The following is a 26276-nucleotide window of genomic DNA, read 5'->3' as shown; positions in this document are numbered from 1 at the left end:
AGCACCGTGTTCGTTATTCAAAGGCTGTATATTAAACAACTACAGTAATGTGGTCAAATACACTAAACTCATTTAAAATATGTAGAGCGTCCGCCCGGAGAGCGGAAGGTCTGGGATTCGATCCCCGGCCGTGTCATACCAAAAGACGTTAAAAGATGGTACTTGTTGTTACCCTGTCTGGCGCTCGGCATTTAGGGGCTAAAACAAGGACTGGTCGGCTCGGAGTCAGTATACTGTGTCTGAGTAGGGTATTCATGTTAAACTGCGGCATGGTATCTCAGTGGGCTAGCACTATAAATCGGCATCAGTCCGGACTAGTACAAGCACCCACACACACACACACACACACGTGCATGCATGTCGCTATATAAGTGCAATAATCTTGGACGCGACGTTAAACCCAATATCACCTCACCATTTAATATATGACAGCAGATCCCCATTGCCCGATATGCTTTCTTGGGTTTATGTGTTCTAGTGTTCATACTTAGGCATGTGTCCCATGCATATGGTGCCATGTGGTCTCATCCGTATATAGACGGCATCTCTTATTTTTAGGTACCAGTACATGTGCTCTGCCATGGGTTTTATGCGCGTGTATTTTCATTATGTGCCTCACCGTTGTGCAGAGTGGCATCTCTTAGGTGCGCCAGAAACTAATGAGCGTGGGTTCGAATCCCGGTTCGTCCCGATTATTTTTCTGAGTTTGTCGGCACCATTCCCTTGCGTAGCAAAGTGATAAACGTCTGAGACCTGCATCACTTCGGGCTTTTCCCCCTACATCAAGCTGATACGCCGTGATAACTGATCAAGACGACGTTAAACCCAACCTCACTCACTCACACTGTGTAGAGGTATTGTTGTCATGTGTCCTTCTTATACCGGAATATAAGACGTTTTGAATCGGCACGTATTTGGTATATTGTTTTTTATAGGACTACTGCACGTATTGGCTGGCATATGACCCTTTTACACAAAGGGGCACGGGTGGCCCAGTCGTCTAAGGCGCCGCGATTCGCTGTGCAGAGTTGCGTCCCTTTGGCACACCAGAAACCTATGATTGTGAGTTCGAATCCCGGTTCGCCCCGATTATGTTTCTAGATTTGTCAGCACCATACCCGTGCTCGTTGGTTTCACCGAAGTGGTTAACGTCTGAGACCTGCATCACTTCGGGCTTTTCTCCCACATTAAGCTGACACGCCGTGATATAACTGGAATACTGTTAAAAGCGGCGTTAAACCCAACTCACTCACTCACTCACTCACTTTTACACGAAAATGAGTATTTAGACCGGGCAGTTTTGAATAGGCATGGATAGGTATTTTGTATGGGGTATAGGTAGGTATATGCCATCATATACTGGCACATGGGGTATTATGTATAGGGACATATACCGGGCCTTCGTGGTTGAGCTGACATTAACTGAACGCACAGACACGGCGCATTATGTTGGTAAATTCTGCACAATGATACGATCATTCATCATTTTCGATATTACCGATTTGTATCCATTAAATTCACTTCCTAGCGACGGTGGATGCTTTAACAACTCATCTCCATCGATTGGTGAAAGTCCAGCGGTGCAGCAACAATTTAAGATTGGTCTTTTGGGAGTCTGATTTTCTTGGCGGGTTGGGCGAAAATGTAATCCTTGTGTCCGACAGTCTGCCTTTTCTCACTAATTTAAATCATATACTGACTGGTTACCATGCAGTGGAGGTGTTAACAGCAGGGAAAGGTTTTACAATCGCAGCTGTGAGGTAGTGATATTAAGTTTGTTTGTTTGTTTGTTTGTTGTTGAACGCCGCAGTTTACAATATCCCAGGCAGCCATATGGCAGCGGTCTGTAGATAGTCTTGGTTAGACAAACCAGTGATTGTTAAACGAGCGGCGATCCATACCGCTGGGGAACGATGGCACGCAATGAGGGAGGGAGTATAGTTTTACGCCGCTTTTAGCAGTATTCCAGCAATATCACGGGGGACACCAGAACTGGGCTTCACACATTGTACCCATGTCGGGAATCGAACCTGGTCTTCGGCATGACGAGCGAACGCTTTAACCACTAGGCTACCCAACGGCGCCCTCACGCAATGCAGAGTCGTATGACAAGCATGGGTTTTAGTGTAAATATATTCTATTCACGTCAGTGAAATGGACTTGGGACAAGTTCCTACAACTTAGAAAACCCTTCTCCATAGATATATACACTATACAATTACATGATGAAACATACATTGAAAAGAGACTGCACAAAGATTGGTTATAGTGAAAGGAAGCTTTGCACAACATGGTTCAAAGTCATACAAATCATTTAGTCTCATCTGTGTAGTCCCCGCCGTGATATTGCTGGAATATTGCTAAAAGCGGCGTAAAACCAAACTCACTCACTCATCTGTGTAGTGGTGTACAGGTTTAGATCAGGAATTACTACACTAAAAGCGATACGCGGCCTTCTCACCCAAAGCAGCCAACACTCTTCCCCTTCTCAGCTCTAGACCCCTGAAGATCTTGGTAGAATAGGTCTTCAGCAACCCATGCTTGCCGTAAAAGGCGACTATGCTTGTCGTGAGAGGCGACTAACGGGATCGGGTGGTCAGGCTCGCTGACTTGGTTGGTGCGTCCCAATTGCGTGGATCGATGCTCATGATGTTAATCACTGGATTGTCTGGTCCAGACTCGATTATTTACAGACCACCGTCCTATAGCTGAAATATTGCTGAGTGCGGCGTAAAACAACCAACCAACCTTCTCAGCTCTAACAGCCGACACTCATCCCATTCGCAGCTCTAGCGGCCTATAATCATCCCCTTCTCACCTCTAGCAGACCATACATACTACTGATCCCAGCGTCCATCGCCAATAATTGATACATGTCGATCATTTTACAAGAATTCTCTCTGGTGCATGCTAAGTTGTGTTTTTCAAAAGATTTGAATTTTAGTTTAAGTTATTTTCACTCTTCTTGTCATAAATGAGTAAATCGAGAATTCGACACTTCCATCCCGACACATCCTGGTTAAAATAGTGGTAAATGTAGAGTTTGCTGGGAGTGGACTGTGACTTCCACACAATCCATGATTCGACACATCCGAGTTCAAGACAACGGGCTTCGCCTGTAGACATAATCGTTTAGCATCTCACATGTATTCCATGAGTATTTCACCGTCAGACCTTCCATTTGTTGGTGGACCCACCTCGGCCATATTACCCATGTGGGGGTTCTGGGGCAGACTAACACCCATTTACCCATGCTTAGCGTTAGTTCCGGCTGAAATGGGGACTGTGCTGGATCGTATTGATAATATCGAGTCCCTTGCATGCAGGGTCGAGTCCACTGGTCCCTTAATTAAACTTAATCATATTTTCAACTTAATGTATTTCGGATATAACGAACTGAAGGGACTACGAAATTATAACAGTAATTACTGTAAAACACGTAAAACAACATTCACTCACTCTAACATCTTAAGGAGCAGTGTATTTTACCTTAATAAGTGTATCATAGAATTTTACAGTTGCTGGTGTGAGCGTGTTCAATTAGAAACAATTCTAAGACTATCCTAAAACAAAAACAATCTCGCATTTTTGGAAAGGTGGTCTTTCCTTTCGTTCATACCATAAGTCGTTACAATATGGTACTTGTTGTTACCCTGCCTGGCGTTTGCCAATAAGAGGAGAAAACAAGGACTGGTGGGCTTACAGTCGGTATACTGTGTCTGATTGGGGTATCCGTGTTGGAACTGTAGCATGGTATCTCCGTGGGCTTGCACCATAAATCCAGCATCTGGATTAGTACAAGCAGACACACACAAGTGCATGCACGTCGCTATATAAAGTTCCATAATCTTTAATGCGACGTTAAACCCTATTTCAACACTCTTCAACATGACGACCGATTTTAATAAAGGCTTGTTCTGTGGTTAATACGAATTAGGTATTTCATTTGATATTAAGCCACATTTATATAAGGGTCATGACTACTGCCAAATTGTGTTTTGTAATGTGGACGAGTGAGAACCCATTTCCAATATGGATTCCTCTCAATGCTGTTCGAGATGACCTTAAGGGATTGAGGTGAGCCGAATGACTCGACTCAATCCAATAGTGTTACGTAGCGGAATAAGCCGAGTGGACCCGAGTCTGGGTTCTCTGAGAGGTCAGATGCCCGTAGTGTATGTCGAACAACTTGCACTCAGAAATGATCTGATGCATCTATGTACATTTCTCGCTCTTTCTCCACAAACAAACAAGCATTGTCAGCCTTACCAACAATCGGTCACCGAGGTCAGCCGAGGTCAAGATGGACACTGGGACACGAAGGGTCACCGGTCATAGTCCTAATCTTGGGATTAAAAGATGAGCTCCAGATGGTCAAGTGGCCGAGGGTAACTCACTCTCGGCGATAAGACAGATTCGTTACAGGTCCTCCAGAGGAATGTTATCATATGTTTGCAGTTGGAGGGAAATAGCACTTGTGAACAACATACGGTTTGATACCCCAATGCAAATAATGTTTAAGAAGTTAGTCTCTGAGGTGGTAAACATATGAATTATGCTACACATTCTTGCAATATCTTTAACACTTGTATTTGAAATAGCACAACGTAGGGTTTGCTACTCGGTGCAAGTATTGGCGTTAAGGACACGCAGTGAGTGAGTGAGTGAGTGAGTATGGTTTTACGCCGCTTTTAGCAATATTCCAGCAATATCACGGCGGGGGACACCAGAAATGGGCTTCACACATTGTACCCATGTCGGGAATCGAACCCGGGTCTTCGGCGTGACGAGCCAACGCTTTAACCACTAGGCTACCCGACCGCCCCTAAGGATACACAGACCCGAGTAGATCCGGGTTAGAACAGGTCTTCAGAAACCCATGCTTGTCGTGCGTGTAAGAGGCGACTAACGGGATCGGTTGGTCAGTTTCCCTGACTTTGTTGACTCAATGCTCATGTAGTCAAACACTCGATTGTCTGGTCCGGACTATTAAAAGACAGTCGTCATATACAGTAAAGTACGGTTATAACGAACTCAAAGGGACTACTAATTTTAATTCGTTATAACCGTAGTTCGTTATAAGCATATATACAGCATAACTACAGCAAATAGTCGGGACCAAAAAAGTAAGTTCGTTATATCCGTCAGTTCGTTATAAGCGTGTTCGTTATAACCGTAGTTTACTGTAGTTGGAATATTGTTGCAGCGTTAAACAACAAATAAACAAACAAGGGATAGACAGTTCAAATACCGGATGGGACTCCAGAACGTATACTTTATTAAGAAAGTGGAATCCTAGATATAACATATACGTTACATTTGACCACTTTCTAAAACGCATTGTCTATTCATAGCTATACGGGTATGTGCAAATATTAATACTAGGCGTATCACCCGGGACATTATTATCAATCCTGTAGCTTTAAAGATGATGTGACTAAAATCTCATAAGTCGCATGTGTAGTCTTTAAATATGACATGGATGTAACTACAATCAATTTCGGAAATAACGAAATCCTGATAAGTCATCTTTGCAAAAATTTTAAACGGATTATAATTCCCGAAACCCCGGGGGATATAGCGACAATTCCTGTTGGATCCTATAATTGATGACCTTAAGATTAAACCATCTGGAGAAAGTATGGAATCACCCCCGGTACCCCCCCCCCCCCCCCCCCCCCCCCCCCCTTCTCTCTCTCTCTCCACACACACACACACACCATGCTCGCTTATACAGGTAGAAAATAAAGGTATATTCAAAATAACAAACAAAACTAAATTTGGTATTATGTATAAAATCATACTACAAACATTAACAATAACAACCACTGTTTGTCTAATCGAGATTCGATATAACGCTATTCAAGTTGGATTAAGTTCGTCCAACGCGTGATAATTTTCTGTTGAATGTTGTAATTATACAGTGTTAAAACTGCGTACAAGGTGCTCGCCTTCAACCCCAGTCAATGTTTGACCTGCGCGTTTCAGCCGGGAGTATTAGACCTGTCTAGCTAATTAAATACGTGCGTTGTTGTTGTAGCTAGAACATACTCACTGAGTTGAAAATCTATTTCACAAACATGTCTCAATATTTAGTTTAAAACGCTAGGCGACAAGTTATAACACGTACGATGCGTATTTTTTGTTGTTTCGTTTAGCAAATGTTATCAGCGAAAACTGTTATGACGTGCCCTTACGGGGATATTGCTATAATCTGGACCCTAAGTCGGGAATCAATTTTGTTAAAGACACAATCTGAAAAATTTAATTTTTTTTGTTATTTACGATAACATATATCAGTGCGTATGCCTGCGTACTGCCATTAGTGTTAGTCCTGGGTGGGATTACTGGAGTAGACGTAATCCTTCCTTATCTGGTGCCATTAGTGCTCGCCGAGGAGCTGATATGTGAGTCATAAGTCATAAGTCGGAGTTACTCCGGTCACCCGAACAATACTGTCGTGAATCTTTGAGTGAAAAAAAAAAGGGGGGGGAGGAGAGAGAGAAAGAGAGAGAGAGAGAGAGAGAGAGTAGGCCCCAACGTTGCATATTAACGCAAGTTACATATGCGAGAGTAACGCTCTAAACGTTACTTATGACAAAGAGAGAAGAGGGGGTAAGAGAGAAAGGTGGGGGAAAGGGGGAGAGAGATGGTGGGGGTGGGGAGATTAAGTGAGGGAGTGAGGGAAGGGGGATAGAGAGGGATCGAAAGAGTTTGGGGGGGGGGGGGGGGGGGACACAGAGAGAGAGTGGCGGTGACACATGTTCAAGGCTTCATGTTGTTCTCCGACTGATCCTGTAGCGAAGTGATGATGTTAGATCCATGTACACATCTGAAACTGTAACATTGATTTTACATACCCGGGTTTATCTCTTCCTCACAGGGATACAGATGGACATGACACCCCAGAGTGGCGCCTTTACGAGTCACAGGGTACCCATTCGAATTAAAAGAATTCAGAATGAAAACAAAAACCTGTACCTGTTTCGTGAGGGCCTTAGAATCATGCTGATATATGTTTATAAACTTGTAACATATCAAAACAACAACAACAATGTATTAAAACAATAATGATGTGATGTGGTGGTGACGACGACGACGATGATGATGATGATGATGATGATGATGATGATAACCTCCATCTCTACTGAGTCAGTGAGTGACATGGCACCCTAGCGTCACATAGCGTCCCAGAAGGTGACATGAACACTCCTTGAAGATACATTATCACGTTATTCCTTCTGAAAGAATTATGCTGACCCGTGTCAACCACACAGACACCAGTCGTAGTTACCCGAACACCTTCGTACATACTGTTACACAATCTGTTATAGTCGGTGGGAACCTCCGTTTTAGTCGATTGAGCCCTCGGATCAGAGTCCCTTAAATATACCTCTTATAAAGGATTGAACAGCATAAGTACAAGGAAGAGGACATCTATATGTGTAAACCTTATATGTCGTACCAATAAGGTTGCATACCTTTAATATTAGAAACAAACTCGATATATACAATTTTACAATTGTACCAAGACGGAATGTATTTGTCGCCAAGAGAGACTTCAGTGTGGGAGCGAGTAGTGTGATTTGGATTTTTGCACAATGTCATGACCCGTAGATAAAGCACACCCCGCACAACTGACCGAGTTTAATTGAGTACAAAGTGCCATTTACCAATGAAACTGTTTATTTGACGCGGAGTACACGAAATGCGCCATTGCCAAATATAGGTAAACATGCACGCCAACAATCTCAACTGCAGGTCACGTGGGAATTAAGGCCGAAACACCAGGCTGGCACAGACCATCCCTTTTAACCAAGATTATACCCGAGTGAAACCTCTATATCTTATCTTCAACTTCTGTAATACACTATAAGGTCACGTGCAACCGTTACACGTTTTAGCTAGTGCGACGTTACAATACATATAAATATGACACATGTAAATCTACACAGTTCGGTGCGGTCTTAATCTTAGTCTTAGATTTACACCTGTCGTTTATCACAGTGGTAAAAACTATTGCTGTATATATAGAAACAGACGCTGGTGCAAATTTACAAATACAGGTAGTCTACCTGTAATTAAAATTTATACCTGTAATTTAATCTATGGTAAAACTAATGTTTTAGAGAGAGAAATTTACATATGCTGGCAATACAATTATTAAAACACTTCACCTGTAATATATCACAGTGGTTAAACCTAATGATATATATAGAGAACATACACTGGTGCATATTTACGAATATTGGTTGTCTACAAATAATAAAAAAAACACCTGCAATTTCTCACATTGGTAAAAACAAAAGATAGCTATTCTGTGCCAGGGGATATGGAATTAGGAAGAGAAACGATCTTTCAGAATAATATGCAAACGTTTGAAATTACAGGAATGGTTCTTCATAAAAGAGAACACTAAAATAACACGCGGTGTAGTTTACAAATATTGGTATTCTACCTATAATTAATATATTCACCTTGAATTTATCACATTGGTTAAAACGTATTTGAGAATAATATGCAATGCTTGTAAATTCCAGGAATGGTTCCCTATGGACTCGTCCCTCCCGTGATGGACTCGCCTAGGAGATAGCGGCCACGGTTTCCGAGGCAAGAGGCAACAGTGGCCGGCTCATCCGGGCGATGTATATGCTTACTGCCGCAGCGGAATTCTACACCAAAAAACAGAAAACACCAATCCATGGAAAAGTAAACTAAAGATTTTAAATTGTTATTTTGAAGGATTCCCTTTTTCAGATTAACTTCCTAAGTTAGTGTTCTCTCTCGCTACCAGTAGCTATTCCCTATGGCGGCGGGTCCGCAGATAAACATTTGCAAACTTTCCTCCACAAGCTCCCCTTACCGTAGATGGTGTAAAAATGTGCGACAGGCGTATGGGTAATGGCAGCGCCGATGCTGCCTGGCATTTCGTTCGGGCTGCGCACTTTGTGAATGCGAGACGTAATATCTTGTTCAGTCATCAGCTTCACTTGAACTTATACTCGGCCTTACTATACAGGAACAACAACAACAACAACAACAACAAATAAAAATAAAAATAATAATAATAATAATAATAATAATCCACAAGCAAACTCATCATACCAAATGTCCGTTCAGTCGTAGATCAGGTAATACGGGTTCTCTGTGTGAGTTTACACTTTACGTTCAACGCCAGTGTGACTGTCGTGACGATGTTGTCACGTACAGGGATATCAATCTCCTCATCGGTAACGTTACGCCAACGTGAACGATACAACTTGTGATAACGCTGTAGTGACGACACTCGGACGTCGATGATGACAAGGATAAAAGCAGCGTTATGACACGTGGACACTTAGCTGATGCTATCTGGCTATTGTCTTACATACGGTTTCGGATGTTTAAATAAGGCTCTATCGTGCAGAGACCTTGCAAAGAAAGATTGTGTTTGTTTGTTTTTACCGCCGCACTCAGCAATATTCCAGCTATATGACGGCGGTCTGTAAATAATCGAATCCGGACCAGACATTCCAGTGATTGACATCATGAGCATCGATCCCCGCAATAGGGACACGATGACATGCATCAACCAAGAGAAGGTAGTGAATAAAGTTACATCACGGCGTGTGACGTTGATGGGTCAGGAAAGTCATAAGTGATGCAGGTCTCGGACGTTTACCATTTCTATAACTGATGAAGCATGCAAGCATCCAAGTGATGCCAAGAAGCATAATCAAGGACTGACCCAACAGTCTCCTTCTGGGACGCCTAAAAGACGCATATCTGCACAGCGTATACAGCAGATCAGATCAATGTAAGGAAACGGCCCTGGCCCCAGATAGCTACGAATATGTATTAGATAATCTGTTCTAATCTGTTTCAACAGATCCCTAGTAAACAATGTCTCCTAGTATGTAATGTCTGTCGTTAAAGGCGGCTAAACAGATCAAGTGTTCCGTCCCTGGTACGTGTCATCGATATTTCGCTTGTAACAACACCAATAATATAAATGAGCGAATGAGTTCCCCTTTAGCAATATTCCAGCAATATCACGATTGGGGACACCACAAATGGGCTTCACGCATATGTACCTGTCAGGAATCGAACCCGGGTCTTCGGCGTGACGAGCGAACGCTTTAACCACTGGACTACCTCCAACTTTCGCTCTGGTCAAGACTAACCGATATGCGCTCAATACTACACCCTTGATGACAATATCTCTTTATCGTCTGCGACCGTCCTCTATGTTAGGATGGCAATAAGTCCATTATAATTATATATGAATGCTGCTTCTATTACGAAAAATCACGAGAACGTGTACAAATAATGGCGGGTGCTCATCCGTCTTAAAACACGATAGGATAGTATAGACGTCAACGATATAATCGACTGCTCTCGGCGCTCGCGTGGTGCGATTCATCCTTTCAATACAATCTCAAGACAAGATACTGTTACAATCACTCTGCTTGCGTTTTGATACATATAAAGTTTATCACCCACGCAAATACGTGACAGTATCAACACACACTCGAGTGGTGCTGCACCGGTGTGCAACGCTGCCCAAATAAGATAGACTACGGTAACAATACCTCCCCCCCACTCATCAGATTTGGGCCTCAAAGCAGTCGACATTTAGGAACAGACGGATCCAAAATGGCGGACATACATCTTGCTAAATAGAGGTAAGGGTTTTAGCTGATCGACAGCGTGTTGTATGCTTATGTGACCAGCGAGCGTTTGCGTTGAACCTGTTGGATAATATCAGATCAATATATTGATATATTGCCTTGTGTATGTGCACAAAACAAAGAGATAATCTTGGTCGAAAATGACTGCCAACCTGAGAATGGCTGACGTGAGATCGGTGTAAGGAGACTTTCCTTGACGGGTAAGAAAGTTGCCCGTTCAATGTTTGTATCCGAATATCACACACGATATGCATTATAACGATACTCAGCTGATAGGAAAGATTTTGTTGTGTTTGTTAATCGGTAAGCGCTGGAGACTACCCTGGGGAGTTTGTAAACAAACTTTTGAAAGGGTTCGCTTATCGCTATGTTGGGTTTGAAGCAAGCTTGGCATCAAGCAGAAGATATTTCTAATGAGGCACTATTTCGCATCTCCAATGGGTCACATCTCGCAGTATGTTGTAGTCTGGAGCGTTCGTTTATTAAATGCACTTTCAATGTGATGCCGATGTTGTGGATCGATCGATGAGAGACCCGCCTGTCAAAGTTTACGGTCGAGAAGCTACCCCGACTGTGTATTTGGTGTGTATGTGCAGTGGATAACGGGTGTACTTTGTGCAATACTGAGGATATTTCTCGGAAATCAGTCCAGTTTGAATACAGAAAGGTGATACATTGCTTATACAGCACAAACTTGTGTTTATTTTGCAATGTGTACACGTTTTGTTGTACAATGTGTGAAAAAATGATGGGCTATCTGTTTTGGCAACATTTACCTACACTGTTTTAGACTGGCTCATTGCCTTGTATGTACTATGTGTAAGAGTGTATTTGTTTTGAAGTTTATATCTGTATTATACATGTTATATGGGATCATTTTCATTTTATTCATTCCATATGACATTTATTCCTTGTAGAAGTATTAAGTTTCAACCAGAAACTGGAACTGTTGAGGATATATATAATTATGTATTCTGATTGCTGGTGACATTGTTTGAGATAAAAAGCTTTTAACACTAATCCATTTCTGTCAGCTATGAAAGGTTTTATAGAGCAATAGTTTATCAGTAAACGTTTTTTACTCACCTGTATCATGAGTACAATGTCATTTGATACGACAGCTTGTAGCTATTAATGTCAGTTAGGACTAGCAAAAAATGAATAAATATTCCAATTAGGCCTTATGGGGTAAATGTTTTCGGAGTAGATTTCATGTTTATTTGTTATTATGATAGTTTTGATAACAATTCCAAATTTGGCTTGTTTTGAGACCTCATTTTGTATAGCTTTAAATAATCGGACAAGAATGTGACGTTATATGAGAGGGAAATATTTTTAAGAGTAAGATTCGGTTATAATTTCACTGTTGCGTAGTGATGAGAATGAGATATTTTTATAAACGTTGTTATTAATGTAAAGGAAAACATTTTTATACCAGATGTGAAAAGTAATACTTGTCATGATTTTGTTATTTGAAAAAAACCTCACAAGGAATACTGAACATGATGCTGATGTTGTAATGGTCAAACATATAAATATTGGTTCAGCATGGTTATCAAAATTGCACCAGTCTACTTTATGTCTTTTGGTAGGTTTTGTTTGTTTGTTGTTTAACGCCGCACTCAGCAGTATTCCAGCTGTCAATAATCGAGTCTGGACAATCCAGTGATCCAGTGATTCACACCATAAGTAGCGATCTAAGCAATTGGGATACAATGATATGCATCAACCATGTCAGCAAGCCTGACGACCTGACAAGCATAGTCGCCTCTTATGACCAGCATGGGCTGCTGAAGACCTATTCTAACCCGGATCTTCTCAGGTCATTTTGGTTGTTGACTTGTATGACATCAGAATTAAAACATGTTGTTAGTACTGTGTAAGCATAGGAATACTGTCAGTACAGGCACAATACTACAGCGGGGATTGGCAACTCGGATACCCGGGTCGGGTGGGTACTGAGTCGTAACCGGGTACCCGCAGGACTACCCTGGGCCGAATTTAGTCACATGATATATTGTTTAATAAAAAAATATATCCTGAACTCTAGAACACTACAAGTCACTAATATTTGCATTTCTTTCTGACTATGCACCGATTCCTTATGACGTTTCATATGGTTGAATAAAGATAAAATTTAAGTCAACTTCAGTGTATGCATGACCAGATTGTTTAGTACATACATATTTTGCAGGGATATGGTCAAACAATTCCCATTTGGAAATGTTCCTATCTCTTGAGACCTGCAGTGGGTCGGGTAATAGGGGATAGGGTACCCGGGTAGTAAAATTTGACTCATCCCAGGCCTTAACAATACCCCATGCAGGTCTAAGATCAGAGTGACCCGTGAAGATTCTCGGGTAGAAGAGGTCTTCAGCAACCCATGCTTGCCATAAAAGGTGACTCTGCTTGTCGTAAAAGGCGACTAACGGGATCGGGTGGTCAGGCTTGCTGACTTGGTTGATGCATGTCATCGATCCCAATGATATTAATCACTGGATTGTCTGGTCCAGACTCGATTATTTAAAGACCGCCGTCATATAGCTTGGAATATTGCTGAGTGCGGCGTAAAACAACCAACCAACCAATTAAGATCAGAGTAAACTATGGACTCTATGTGACTTGGCTAATTGTGTGTAATAATACCCGTGCTGTGGATCGTTGCACATGTTATCAGATGCAGTTTTACCTGGCGAAGTCTTGCTTATTTACTGGATGCCATGATTTTGGTGCAGTAAGGCTGACAGCAGTGTAAGACAACATTCCCTCACCTGTAGCAGATTAACGTCCTGTGTGCTGCACTTGTCTGTGTTACTAAACTGTGCAATGAAATGGACAGATAATGTTTTCAATTCCTTAAGAAGTTCGGTATTTTGAAAGATGTGCACACCATGCAGATGATGCCTGTCTTTGCAGGCTGATATTGCTGAAACATTGATTGCTGCAGCAATAACCACAATCATACAATATTGTAAAAAGGAAACTTTTTTTCCATTTATAATGACCTAATATGTTTTTAGTTGGTTTACAAGATTGACCCAAAGAACCTAAATAAAAATAAAATAAAACGACTGTTGACAGTTCTTTTGTTTTTGCCAACTGTTTTACAATTAGATCTAGGTGAAAGGAAAAAAACAATAGCACAAGATTTTATCATTGCTGTTTGTAAGAAATGGTCAATGATACTTATAAAAATCTTTATTCTAACAAAAACAACCAATCAATTATTTTTCGGTAAATGTTTCGGAGTTGTACTTCCATGACAGATTTTTCCCAACATTAGTAGCTCTACAAAATTAAAGTTGAAAATTATTTATATTTATTTCCCGACCACCTACATTGGATTTTAGGCCACATTGTTAGTAAACCAACTAATAAAAATGAAAGCACTGAATCAAATAGTGAAAATCAAATATTTCCCTCTAACATATCTAATGCTGTATATATTTGACCTGTGGGTATTCCAGGGTAGAGTTGATCCCAGTGTGTCATGCTGGTCGTACAACTAATGAGGATTATGTGATTGGGATTTGTGACTTATCTAAATATGTGTCTTATGTAGGCTGATGACATGGATCATTGCACATGTTTTCAGTGGCCTCGTAGCCAAGTGGTTAAAGTGTTTCATCGGCACGCAGGAAACCCGGGCTCAGTTTCATAAGTACGAAGTGTGGAGCCACTTGAGGTGTCCCTGCACGATATTGCTGGAATATTGCTAACACCGGCATAAAACAATATTCACTCCTGTTTTCAGTCACTGGTTTGTCTGGTCTAGATATCATTATTGCTAGGCCATGATACATCTCAGACCCGTGTAGATCTGGGGTAAAATAGGTCTTCAGCAACCCATGCTTGCCGTAAAAGGCGACTATGCTTTTCGTAAAAGGCGCTTACGGGATCGGGTGGTCAGGCTCGCTGACTTGGTTGATGCATGTCATCGATCCCAATTGCGTGGATTGTGCTCAGGATGTTAATCACTGGATTGTCTGGTCCAGACTCGATTATTTACAGACCGCCGTCATATAGGTGGAATATTGCTGAGTGCGGCGTTAAACAACAAACGAAAAACCATGATTTATCTGGAATATTGATAACTGCAGCATCAGCAATGATAAACCGCACTCATACAAGGTTATAACATGACAAGCTGACGTTGAAAGTATCAAGATTTTGGTTTAGGTTCCTTGCATGGTTTTGTACTTGGTTTAGTTAGTCACTTACTGAGGATGAGAATGGACGGACAATTACATGAAGTGCAGTTTGATGTAAAGTCTTTCTTAGTAAAGGACAGACTCTTGTATTTTTTTTTTCTTCGGTTGTGTCCCATCTGGGTTTGAAACCACACTGTCAGAGTGAGGCACCTAATCGCCAGCACACTAAGACAGCGATCTAACCCTCAGCCACTGAGGCTTCCACAAAAATGAAAGTCTGACAACTGGTAGTCTAGATCACATACTTTGTGTACCCCTCTGACAAGTGTGATATTTCATGTTCGGTCATGCATTGTGCATGCAAGTATTCCCCTTAGAAAAAGTAACCCAAGTTGCAGGCAGATTGGGCAGAAGCTCAGTGACTGGTGGAAAGTGATGGCATACTGGTTTATACTTCAAGGAGTTGTATTACCTTTGACAATATTCGGGCTTACAGGTCCCGAGGCAAGTGAGTTAACTGACTTTTAACTATTATGGAGTTATAGTTTGGCTGGACCAATGAGTAAGTGCATAGCCCAATCAAAATCGCGAACCGAAATCGAAATCCGGTTCGTAAACTGTCGTGCAGATTTTGGTCGGTTGCATGATTTACAAAACATGTGCCAACTCGGCGTCAACAGATATTTTCCAAATCTTTTCATGTTTTTAATCAAGTAGCTCACGTGTTTTTATACACTTTGCGATGTAAGATCCGTTTTATCACAAAACACCACCAACTCGGCGTCAACAGATATTTTCCAAATCTTTTCATGTTTTTAATCAAGGATCTCACATGATTTGATGCACTTTGCGATGTAAGACCCGTTTTATCACAATATAGATCTTGATTATTGATCAGATCATCTTGACTGGGGACCGCCATTTTGTTTGAAGCAAATGCAAGTGATACAAGAGGCGGAATCTGATTGGTCAGTAGCAGAGGCATAGAAGGGGCATAACTCGTAATAACCACTGGTGGCGCTACGATCGAGCCCAGAAATTCCAGCCTAGTTCTGCAAGGGTGGAAACTGGACTTTTATAGTCAGTTAACTACCTTGCCTCGGGAAGATGGTTTTGTATTGCATATTCATTTATTTTGTATGCATGTTATGCTGGGACATTAATTTTGAAGTGTAGGTGTAGATATGATGTCAGGAGTTTAACATTACCATTGTCTGAAAGTGATGCATGACTACAAGTCTTTTGCAGTGTTAAGAAGTCACCTACCATTTGTAATGAACAGTATTCAGTTGTATTGATAGTGAGTGAGTGAGTTGGGTTTTACACTGCTTTGAACTGTAGTCCAGTAATATCACGGCGTGTCAGCTTGATGTGGTAGGAAAGCCCGAAGTGATGCTGGTCTCAATATTGTAGCAATATTCCAAATGTTGGCAGATATAATTTTATACATGCAATCTCATTAAAATCACATCTTGGTTCTCTTTACTGCTAAACAAAGATCTGAGGACATCCCATTATGGGTTACGTCAGACCAACCTTTCACAAACTTTGACTGACCAGTGGAATCTCTACATTAGCCAATCAGAAGGCAGCTTTCTCGTGCCATACGGCACTAGTTTCAAACTGGCGAATACACTTAGAAGCATTTTGACAAATTCTCGTTTAAACATGTGAAAACTGAACAAAAGAACATTCTGGAATGGCTAATAGATGGGCTAAATTGTATGGATTTAGTTGTAAAGCCCGTAACTGATGCCAGAATACCCCATGTTACATCTTTCGAGGTTGCATGATTAGAAAACTCATTCCAACTGTCACTTTCCTGATCTGGTAAGTGATGTTCTGATTGGTCGGATGAAAGGTCGTTCTGAAGTGACCCCTACTGGGATGTCCTCAGATCTTCTTTTAGTGGCAGCAAGAACTAAGATCTGAATTTAATGAGATTGTCATATAGACAGAAAGAATCCAGACACGTTTTGCAAGTAAACCTGCACGCATGCATGTTGCTATTTTAGTAAAGTGCAATAATCTTGAACGTGACGTTGAGCTCCCATTTCACCTCCCCTTCTTTAACAGGTATCTAGAGACCTACAGCAGAAGATGCTTTGTTTAAGAAAGAGAAAATCCCTTTGTCTGATTACCATGATGAAGAGTCACCACATGAAGATCCTCGTTTCTTAATATCTTTTTGTCAGGACATAGTTTCTGCTGCCCTGTGAAAATGCATATTAAGTCATTAAATGCCTACTTCTAGAGTTGAATTCATGATCCACTAAAATAGACTTCAAGTGTAGCTTTCCACTCACAACAAATTGATAATAAAACTGTAAATAAACAGCTCCTAACAGGCAGCAGGTATATTACTTGAGTTATTTCATTCATGTAGAGCCATTTCCTGTGGAAACTCCCACCTCGGTTGCTTGCGTCCTTCGTTACATTGGCAGAGATCAGAATGTACTCAAGTGGGCTCACCTTGTGGGATGGACTCACTTAGGCACTCTGTACCTGGGTCACAACAGGTACATACATATTGCCTGACAATACCTAGTACAGGTACATACCTGTCTGACAACACCTGGTACAGGTACATACGTGTCTGACACCTAGTACAGAAACATACCTGTCTGACATCACCTGGTACAGGTGCATACAGATTGTCTGACAACACCTGGTACAGATACATACCTGTCTGACAACACCTGGTACATGTACATACAGATTGTCTGACAACACCTGGTACAGGTACAAACATGTCTGACAACAACACCTGGCACAGGTACATACATATCTGTCTGACAACACCTGGTACATGTACATACAGATTGTCTGACAACACCTGGTACAGGTACTTACCTATCTGTCTGACAACACCTGGTACAAGTACATACAGATTGTCTGACAACACCTGGTACAGGTACAAACATGTCTGACAACAACACCTGGCACAGGTACATACAGATTGTCTGACAACACCTGGTACAGGTACATACAGATTGTCTGACAACACCTAGTACAGGTACATACAGATTGTCTGACAACACCTGGTACAGGTACATACAGATTGTCTGACAACACCTAGTACAGGTACATACAGATTGTCTGACAACACCTAGTACAGGTACATACATATTGTCTGACAACACCTAGTACAGGTACATACAGATTGTCTGACAACACCTAGTACAGGTACATACATATTGTCTGACAACACCTGGTACAGGTACATACAGATTGTCTGACAACACCTAGTACAGGTACATACAGATTGTCTGACAACACCTGGTACAGGTACATACAGATTGTCTGACAACACCTAGTACAGGTACATACAGATTGTCTGACAACACCTGGTACAGGTACATACATATTGTCTGACAACACCTGGTACAGGTCCATACAGATTGTCTGACAACACCTAGTACAGGTACATACAGATTGTCTGACAACACCTGGTACAGGTACATATAGATTGTCTGACAACACCTAGTACAGGTACATACAGATTGTCTGACAACACCTAGTACAGGTACATACAGATTGTCTGACAACACCTAGTACAGGTACATACAGATTGTCTGACAACACCTAGTACAGGTACATACAGATTGTCTGACAACACCCGGTACAGGTACATACAGATTGTCTGACAACACCTGGTACAGGTACATACAGATTGTCTGACAACACCTAGTACAGGTACATACAGATTGTCTGACAACACCTAGTACAGGTACATACAGATTGTCTGACAACACCTGGTACAAGTACATACAGATTGTCTGACAACACCTGGTACAGGTACATACAGATTGTCTGACAACACCTGGTACAGGTACAAACATGTCTGACAACAACACCTGGCACAGGTACATACATATTGTCTGACAACACCTGGTACAGGTACATACAGATTGTCTGACAACACCTGGTACAGGTACAAACATGTCTGACAACAACACCTGGCACAGGTACATACATATTGTCTGACAACACACCTGGTACAGGTACATATGTATCTGTCTGGCAACACCTGGTGCATTTAATACATATCTATCTGACAACACCTGGTACAGGTACATACATATCTGTCTGACAACACCTGGTACAGGTACATACATATCTGTCTGACAACACCTGGTACAGGTACATATCTGGATGGACCTTCAGTACTTGTCATCAAGGAATAGTTAGGATAGACTGACCCGGTATATTCAGTGTTCAAGTGCTGTGTATTTTCCAGTTTTGTACTACTTATAATGCAGAATTTGAGATACCAGTTTTGTCTCACCGGAACCATAGTGTTGTGTTAGCTTTTGTCATGGATCATAGTGTTACATCCACTGTAAAAGAAACAAAGCTTCTGTTTGTACACACAGGTGATCTGACTTGAACATGTTCAAAGCTTTGTTGCTCACATAATTCTAATCCCATTCCAAACATGGCCGCTTTGACAGCCATATTGAAAATGTCTTTTTGATCCATCACCAAGATTATTCCGACATTTAAGCATACATTAGTGTGTAACGTGATCATGCTGATATGCAGAAAGTGTCATTATGTATGCCTTTGGTGAAGTTTGATTGCTTTACTCTGGTTAAACCATTGATATTGACAGCCCTTCCCATTGTATAGTTTGACAGGTAATGAAGTGCAACCCATGTAGATTTGCATGCTAGCACAAAAGCTAGTCGCCCATATTGTCTTGAGCTTTGCAAAACACTTGACCAAGCCATCTCCTGCTCCATGACCTGACTTCTTTTTACTTGTCTGCCCTTGTCACAGTGTTCGTGACTGTTCATTATAGTCATAAAGACAACCGTATTTTGTCACATACACTACCGAAAAGAAGTTAAAGAACACCCATTCTTTCTTATTACTATAGTAAATCTGTCATGTGCTGAATAGAGTAGGTCCCAAGTAAAGATGGAATAGGTCAGGAGTATAGGGGGAATAGGTCCCCAGTATAGACAGAATAGGTCCCCAGTATAGACAGAATAGGTCCCCAGTATAGGCAGAATAGGTCCCCAGTATAGACAGAATATGTCCCCAGTATAGGCAGAATATGTCCCCAGTATAGACAATATGTCCCCAGTATAGTTAGAATAGGTCCCCAGTATAGACAGAATAGGCCCCAAGTATAGGCAGAATAGGTCCCCAGTATAGACAGAATAGGTCCCAAGTATCCCATGAGCTGACAAAGGAGGTTTAGGTAGTTACAACATGAGGTCTGGGTGAATATTTCAGACACTGAACAATGAGTATCTGTACTCACTCAAGGGATGGGGTGTCTCTAGGGATTAAAGCATTCACTCGTTATGCCAACACAGGTGTAATTCCTCCAATTGGTACAATATGTGAAGCCCCTTGTTGATGTCTTCACTGTTAGAATGTCACTTAAGCAGCTTATATAATTCTACTCCACTTACCCTCTGTGTGTCTTTTCTCTCTCATTCTCTCTGTCTCTCTGTCTCTCTGTCTCTGTCTCTCACTCTCACTCTGTCTCTCTCTCACTCTCTGTCTCACTCTGTCTCACTGTCTCTGTCTGTCTCTCTCTCTTAGTCTCACCCTCTCTGTCTCTTGTCTCTCTCTATTTTGTGAAAGTGTTTGGGTAGAGGGTTTCACGGATATCAATATGTCCACCTGACAAGTTGTTTTAAGTAGATTTTAGTACATGTTTTAGGATATCAAATCTTCATCTGATTCCTTATCATGTTAAGGAGTGCCAAGAAGGCTTTAGAGATAAGATATCCGATATATGTTTCAAAACATATGATGAAAATAGGACATGTCAATTATTTGTTTTCTTTCTGCAGTTATCTGCCCTTGAAAGATAACCCAAGTGAAAAATAAACGTCATTGTTTGTCCAGATACTTGAATGTTAAGTTCGCATTGTATCTTTGAAGCTCTAGCTGTCAGTGCTGTAATATTTCTCACTGAGAAGCAGTCATTTGTCATGAAACGGCTGAGAAAACCCACCCACTCATGTAGTATAACAGGTGACCGTTTCATACCAGATAAACTATGTTGTTCAAAGATAAGATTTATCATTGTCTGGCCAAAATATTATACTTCATTTGTTCTAATTGCCATTAGTGAACAACCATTTTATTTGGTGGTGGTGAGGGATTGAGATCTGCAATTTTTTTAAGAGCTTAATTTGTTTAGGAGTTCAATTATTTATTATAACATAAAAAAGTGCTCAATTACTTATTGTTTTAATAACTAAAAGTAACGAAATGTTTTTTTTCTTTTCATTTAGATATAGTCTCCACGAAAAGTGCACATTATGTTTTTTACTAGAACATGACATATACGTGACCAACCTTGAGATAAGGGACATTATGAGAGAAAAATCACATTTTGACTTTTCATTATATTTTAAAAGTACAGCATCTTCAGAACACAAAAGTACAAATCACAGGCTTCAATTCATATTTATTACAGAGATACATGACATCACACATATGGATCTTCACTGATGACGTCTTTATGACGTCATAGCACAATTGTCTCCAAGCACCCATATGGTCCCTTTCCCCCTGGTGGGTCACATATGTGATTTATGTAGGATTTGAAACTATGTGCAAGCAAATGGAGCAAAAACATAATTCGGTCAAAATATTTGGGACTTATTTCATAAATTTGGGGGTATTTTAATATTTCATAAATGCATTCTTATGTATTGATCCTGTTGTCTGTCAAATGCAAGTCACTTCTGCAAAGCCATCTCATTAATTATTTCTATAATAACAAGACTTGGCAATTTCTTTCATTCCAATTCTGGAATTGTTACTGACAACTGCTTCAGAATTTGGGCCTTTGAGCAGGTGTAGAGAAATCCCAGATTATGTAAGGGTGACATGTTAACTGGTATCAGCCTGACTCTTCTGACGACCAGTGTGTCCTGACATCCCTGATTACAGAGATCTGGTGCTAAACCCAGCAATGTTTGCTTCATGTTGTGCAGGAGTGGCCTGCCAAGGTAAATGTCTCTGATTCTTACGAGTAAGGTTTGTTCTGACATTAACCATTGTACTGATGACCAGTTAGTCTGGTAGTGTAGGTGTGATCATTACAGTAAGGCCAGACTGGTTGGGGAGGGGTGTTATGGATTTTGATAGTGAAAAATTTGGTCGTTAGGTCGAATATTGTTTTTTTAAATGGGCATACAGGATTTTTTTAATCACCTTAATGTTTGATTTGATTTGGAAGGTGATAAAAAATATTAAGAAGTCTTGGCCTGGTTGGGGTGTTTATAGATATTTTAAATTTAACACATGACAGCGGCATTTCACTGTCATTTTTATTGTCAAAGCGATTTTTACTGTCAGCGGTATTAAAAGAGCATTATCATTTCGATTTCATTTTTTACTGAATTTTTTATATTTATGGTTGGCAGACTGTATGCCAATCAAAATAAATGTAAAACCTAAATTTGTTAAGATGTCAGTTTTGCTGTAGTCAACATGAGGCATGGGTGACCCACTGTCTGAAGCTCACATATTTACTGTGCGTAATTTTGTCTCCTAGCTGTCTGGAAGCTTGTTCTGGGACTAAAGCACAGATTCACTGCTTTAATAGTCTTGGTTTGTCAGTGCAGTACACGTATGCACCTGAGGTACACTGTAGAGCTTGTATGACCTGCCTCTCTTTGAGCGTTTCTCCTACATTTATATGTGGCCCAGTGCGCAATGGTGCTGCAACTTGCTGAGCAGAGTTATGTCCCTTTGTCATGCCAGAAACCTAACATCATGGTTCGATTCCCAATTCACCCTGATTATGTTTCCAGTTAAGATAAGATAAGATTTATCATTGTCTGGCCAAAATATTATACTTGCTTTGTTCTAATTGCCATAAGTGACCAACAATTTTATTTGGTGGTGGTGAGAGATTGAGATCTGCAATGTTTTTAAGAGCTTCATTTGTTTAGTTCAATTATTTATTATAACATAAAAAAGTGCTCAATTATTTATTGTTTTAATAACTAAAAGTAACGAAATGTTTTCTTTCTTTTCATTTAAATATAGTCTCCAAGAAAAGTGCACATTATGTTTTTTACTAGAACATGACATATATGTGACCAACCTTGAGATAGGGGACATTATGGGTGAAAAATCACATTTTGACTTTTCATTATATTTTAAAAGTACAGCATCTTCAGAACACAAAAGTACATCATGGTTCGATTCCCAATTCACCCTGATTATGTTTCCAGTTTTTTCCAAAACCATACCGATGGGTTATTTTCCAAAATCATAAACATCTAAGACCTGCATCATTTCGGGCTTTTCTCCAACATAATGCAGACACGCTGAAACTAACGTGTTCAACTGAAATACTGTTCAAATCAGCATGAAGTCAAACTTAAATCTTCTACTTTATCTGATGTTCAGTGATATTACTGGAACACTGTATAATTTGACATTAAACTCCATATCAGTCGCTCATATTGGGTAGCTCAGTCGTCTAAGGTGCCACAATTCGCTGTGCAGAGTTGCATCCCTTGGGCATGCTAGATACCTACGATTATGCATTTGAATCCTGGTTGCCTTGATTATGATTCTTGGTTTGTCAGCACGATACCCGTGCTTGTGGGTTTCGCCGAAGTGGTAAACGTCTGAGACCTGCATCACTTCAGGCTTTCCTCCCACATTAACATGATTAAGCTGACACCCTGTGATATAACTAAAACACTGCTCAAAGCAGCGTTAAACCCGACTCACTCACATGTAATGGATCATTCATTTACAGTTTGTTTGTTTCAGATCATGAGAGAGAAGAATGGTTTCAAGTGTTGGCGACTCGTGTAATGTTCCTGCTAAGATGACAAGCAAGTCAGTATTGTGGTGGAAACATTTCTATCCCTTCCTGTGGAACACTCTACCAAAATGTGAAAGGACACAGTTGGCTTCTGTGTGTTTCTGATAACCTATTGGATCCTGTCCCTCTCAAACCAGATTTCTGAACCCTTTCTTCAGTCAAAATTCTGATTTTTCGTTCTGTTGATCTCTCTACCATGGTATCTGTTTTCCCTGGTTGTAGACCCAATATTGTCTTGCGGCTTTCCCATGACTTATAAAATCGACATACGATGGACGAAAAAATTGAGGAGGATCAGCCTAAGTTATCTATACCAAAGTCAAGTTCGTTTTCACCGAAAATCACGCGACCAAAGCTGCCATCGTTTACCGGCAGCCGGTCCACAAGTCCAAGGTCAAAGACTGACCCCGGCAGAGGTGACATTAAGTCGATAATGGAAGATATCATGAACCTCAACAAAGTCGATTTCCCAAAAACCTATGGTCGAATGCATGGATTGAGGTCTCATGCACCAGGAAAGTCCCAGTCAACAAACACGTCTCCTTCTGCGTCTCCTGTCGTGGGTTCTCCCGCGGTGGATGAACCGCGATCTGCCTTTTCAAGGAATCGAAGTCGCAGTTTGAAACAGCTAACTGATAAACTCAAAAGTGGTGGAAAGTATAGCACGGAACCCAGAAGTGCTAACATTCCAGAGACATCTGATGCACTCCCAGACAGAGCAAAACCTACAAGTCCCATGGAGTCGGAAGCTGATGCTTACGGCACTGAAGCTGATTATTATGATCAGACTGAATTAGACACAGCACAAGAAACACCTCAGGAGGAATACCCAACACATGCAGGATCAGATCCTACAGAGAGACAAGTTCTGGAGTCTGCAGCAATGGTTCAGTCTCAGGATTCCGTGGACCTTGAGATGGAGGCCCTGACAGGAGAGAGCAGCACTGATGGGCCAGATGTGTTGGTGAGAGAAGATCTAGCGGAGAGTGCAGGCAGTGCAGATAGCCCAGACCTCATAGGTCTACGTGAGAGAACACCAGAAAGTGACGATCAACGAGGCGATGATATTAAGACGAGTCGAACGTTTGTTCGACTGAATATTGAAAAATCTGGAGATGATGAAGGTGTGGGCGATGGGGAGAGCTCCAGCCCTCAAGTTAGTACTTTCACTTATCATCCTATTGGTCGTAACTCCCCTTTTCTGAAGTTAGCTGCCACTGCCCCATGTCCTAAAAGACGGACTGGCATCACAACTTTGGCAACATTAGGTCGTGTTCAGCAAATGTATGGAAGAGAGGAAGCAGGTAGAAGTGACGACCAGTCTAACAAACGATCCCAGCGCCGTGAACCCAACCAGGGCGGTGCTGGTCAGAAAGTGTCTCCTGTTCGTTTTATCACACATCCCCCTCATAGGAAAGCTACATTCCGGGAAGAAGGTTCCGTGGATAGTAATGGTTTTGGAGCTTTAAAGTCCTCCTCGGGAGAGAGTGAGGATGACCAGAAACACAGCCAGCTGTCTCTGGCTGACAGTCAGCTCTGTGCCAGTGAGGCAGGGGATGATCCCACCTACCAAGATGTTATGGAAAGTGTTGTAGGAGAGAGTAACGATCCTGGTGATCGGAAAAATGGTAAATCTCTAAAACAGAAATCCAAAAGTGACCCTAGTGGCAGTAAGACAAGGGAGATGTCTGACTTTTCCCAAGTCATGGACTCCAACCAGTCTCAGAGTGCTCCTCTCTTGTCCAAGGAGGACCGAGAAGGAAGTCTTGATGATGACTTCCGGATATCGGAGGAAGGGACGAAACCCAAGTCCCGCTCAGAGAACATTCTCTCCTCGGGAAGCAACATTGAGGAGAGTATAGTGGAGCAGTCGACGGATGAGGATGAGGAGACAACTGATGATGCAAACAATTTACTTAGTCCCGACTCCCGCAAACATGCGACAGTGTTCTCCTCAGCTCCCTCCACTCCTCATCGCCACTCTCCAGTTCCTTCCCTGGAGTGTACAGACCATCTCCTCAGTGTCCCTGCCCCCAAGAAACCCATTCTCCGAAGTGCAAGCTCAGCCAGTGTGTTACAAAGGAAGGGCCATGGTTCCAAGGATAAGGACAAGGATAAGGATGTGATACGGAAGTACAGTATAACAACTGATGAGAAGGCAGCCTCCTTGGTTCCAGACTTTGCACCTATAGGAGATAACAGTGGATTAGCTATAAGTATGCCCTCAGTATGGAAGGATAGGCTTCCCAGCTCAGAGTCCCCAGACAGAGAACCTTCATTCATAAAGGTAGGTCTCCACAGTGTCCTCTTCTTGTCTCCAGGCTTTGGTGAATTAGATTATGTGCCTCAAAATTTTGACAGATGTGTCCAATTCCTCAGGTTGAAAATTGAAAATCAATTTTGGTTGTGATTTCCTTGACAATTTTTGCCTGTCGATACAACTATTTTTTATTTGGAATTAAGTGAGTGAGTGAGTATGGTTTTACGCCGCTTCTAGCAATATTCCAGCAATATCATGGCGGGGGACACCAGAAAGTGGCTTCTCACATTGTACCCATGTCGAGAATCGAAACCCAGGTCTTCGGCATGACGAGCGAACACTTTGACCACCAGGCTACCCGACCGCCCCTGGAA

General features: G+C 41.5%; 1 protein-coding gene across 2 annotated transcripts in view; it reads left to right on the top strand.

Moving 5' to 3' along the window:
- The first annotated feature begins 10428 nt into the window (after nt 1-10428).
- The window catches only part of LOC124128339 (rho guanine nucleotide exchange factor 17-like), a 122755-nt gene continuing 106907 nt past the window's right edge, over nt 10429-26276 (top strand). The window contains exons 1-2 of one of the 2 annotated variants that reach the window (XM_048387276.1): nt 10429-10664; nt 23588-25929. In XM_048387276.1, the coding sequence (XP_048243233.1) occupies nt 23914-25929 (2016 nt within the window). In that variant the 5' untranslated portion in view covers nt 10429-10664; nt 23588-23913. Of the gene's footprint in view, nt 10665-10797; nt 10871-23587; nt 25930-26276 lie in introns of those variants that run through there. The other variant, XM_048387277.1, reaches the window with a different exon arrangement.

This window comes from Haliotis rufescens, unplaced genomic scaffold, assembly GCF_023055435.1.
Source record: "Haliotis rufescens isolate VD_foot unplaced genomic scaffold, xgHalRufe1.0.p SCAF_7, whole genome shotgun sequence".
Taxonomy (NCBI): domain Eukaryota; kingdom Metazoa; phylum Mollusca; class Gastropoda; order Lepetellida; family Haliotidae; genus Haliotis; species Haliotis rufescens.
Note: the sequence above shows the minus strand (reverse complement) of the source record. Positions and strands in the feature narration are given on the sequence as shown.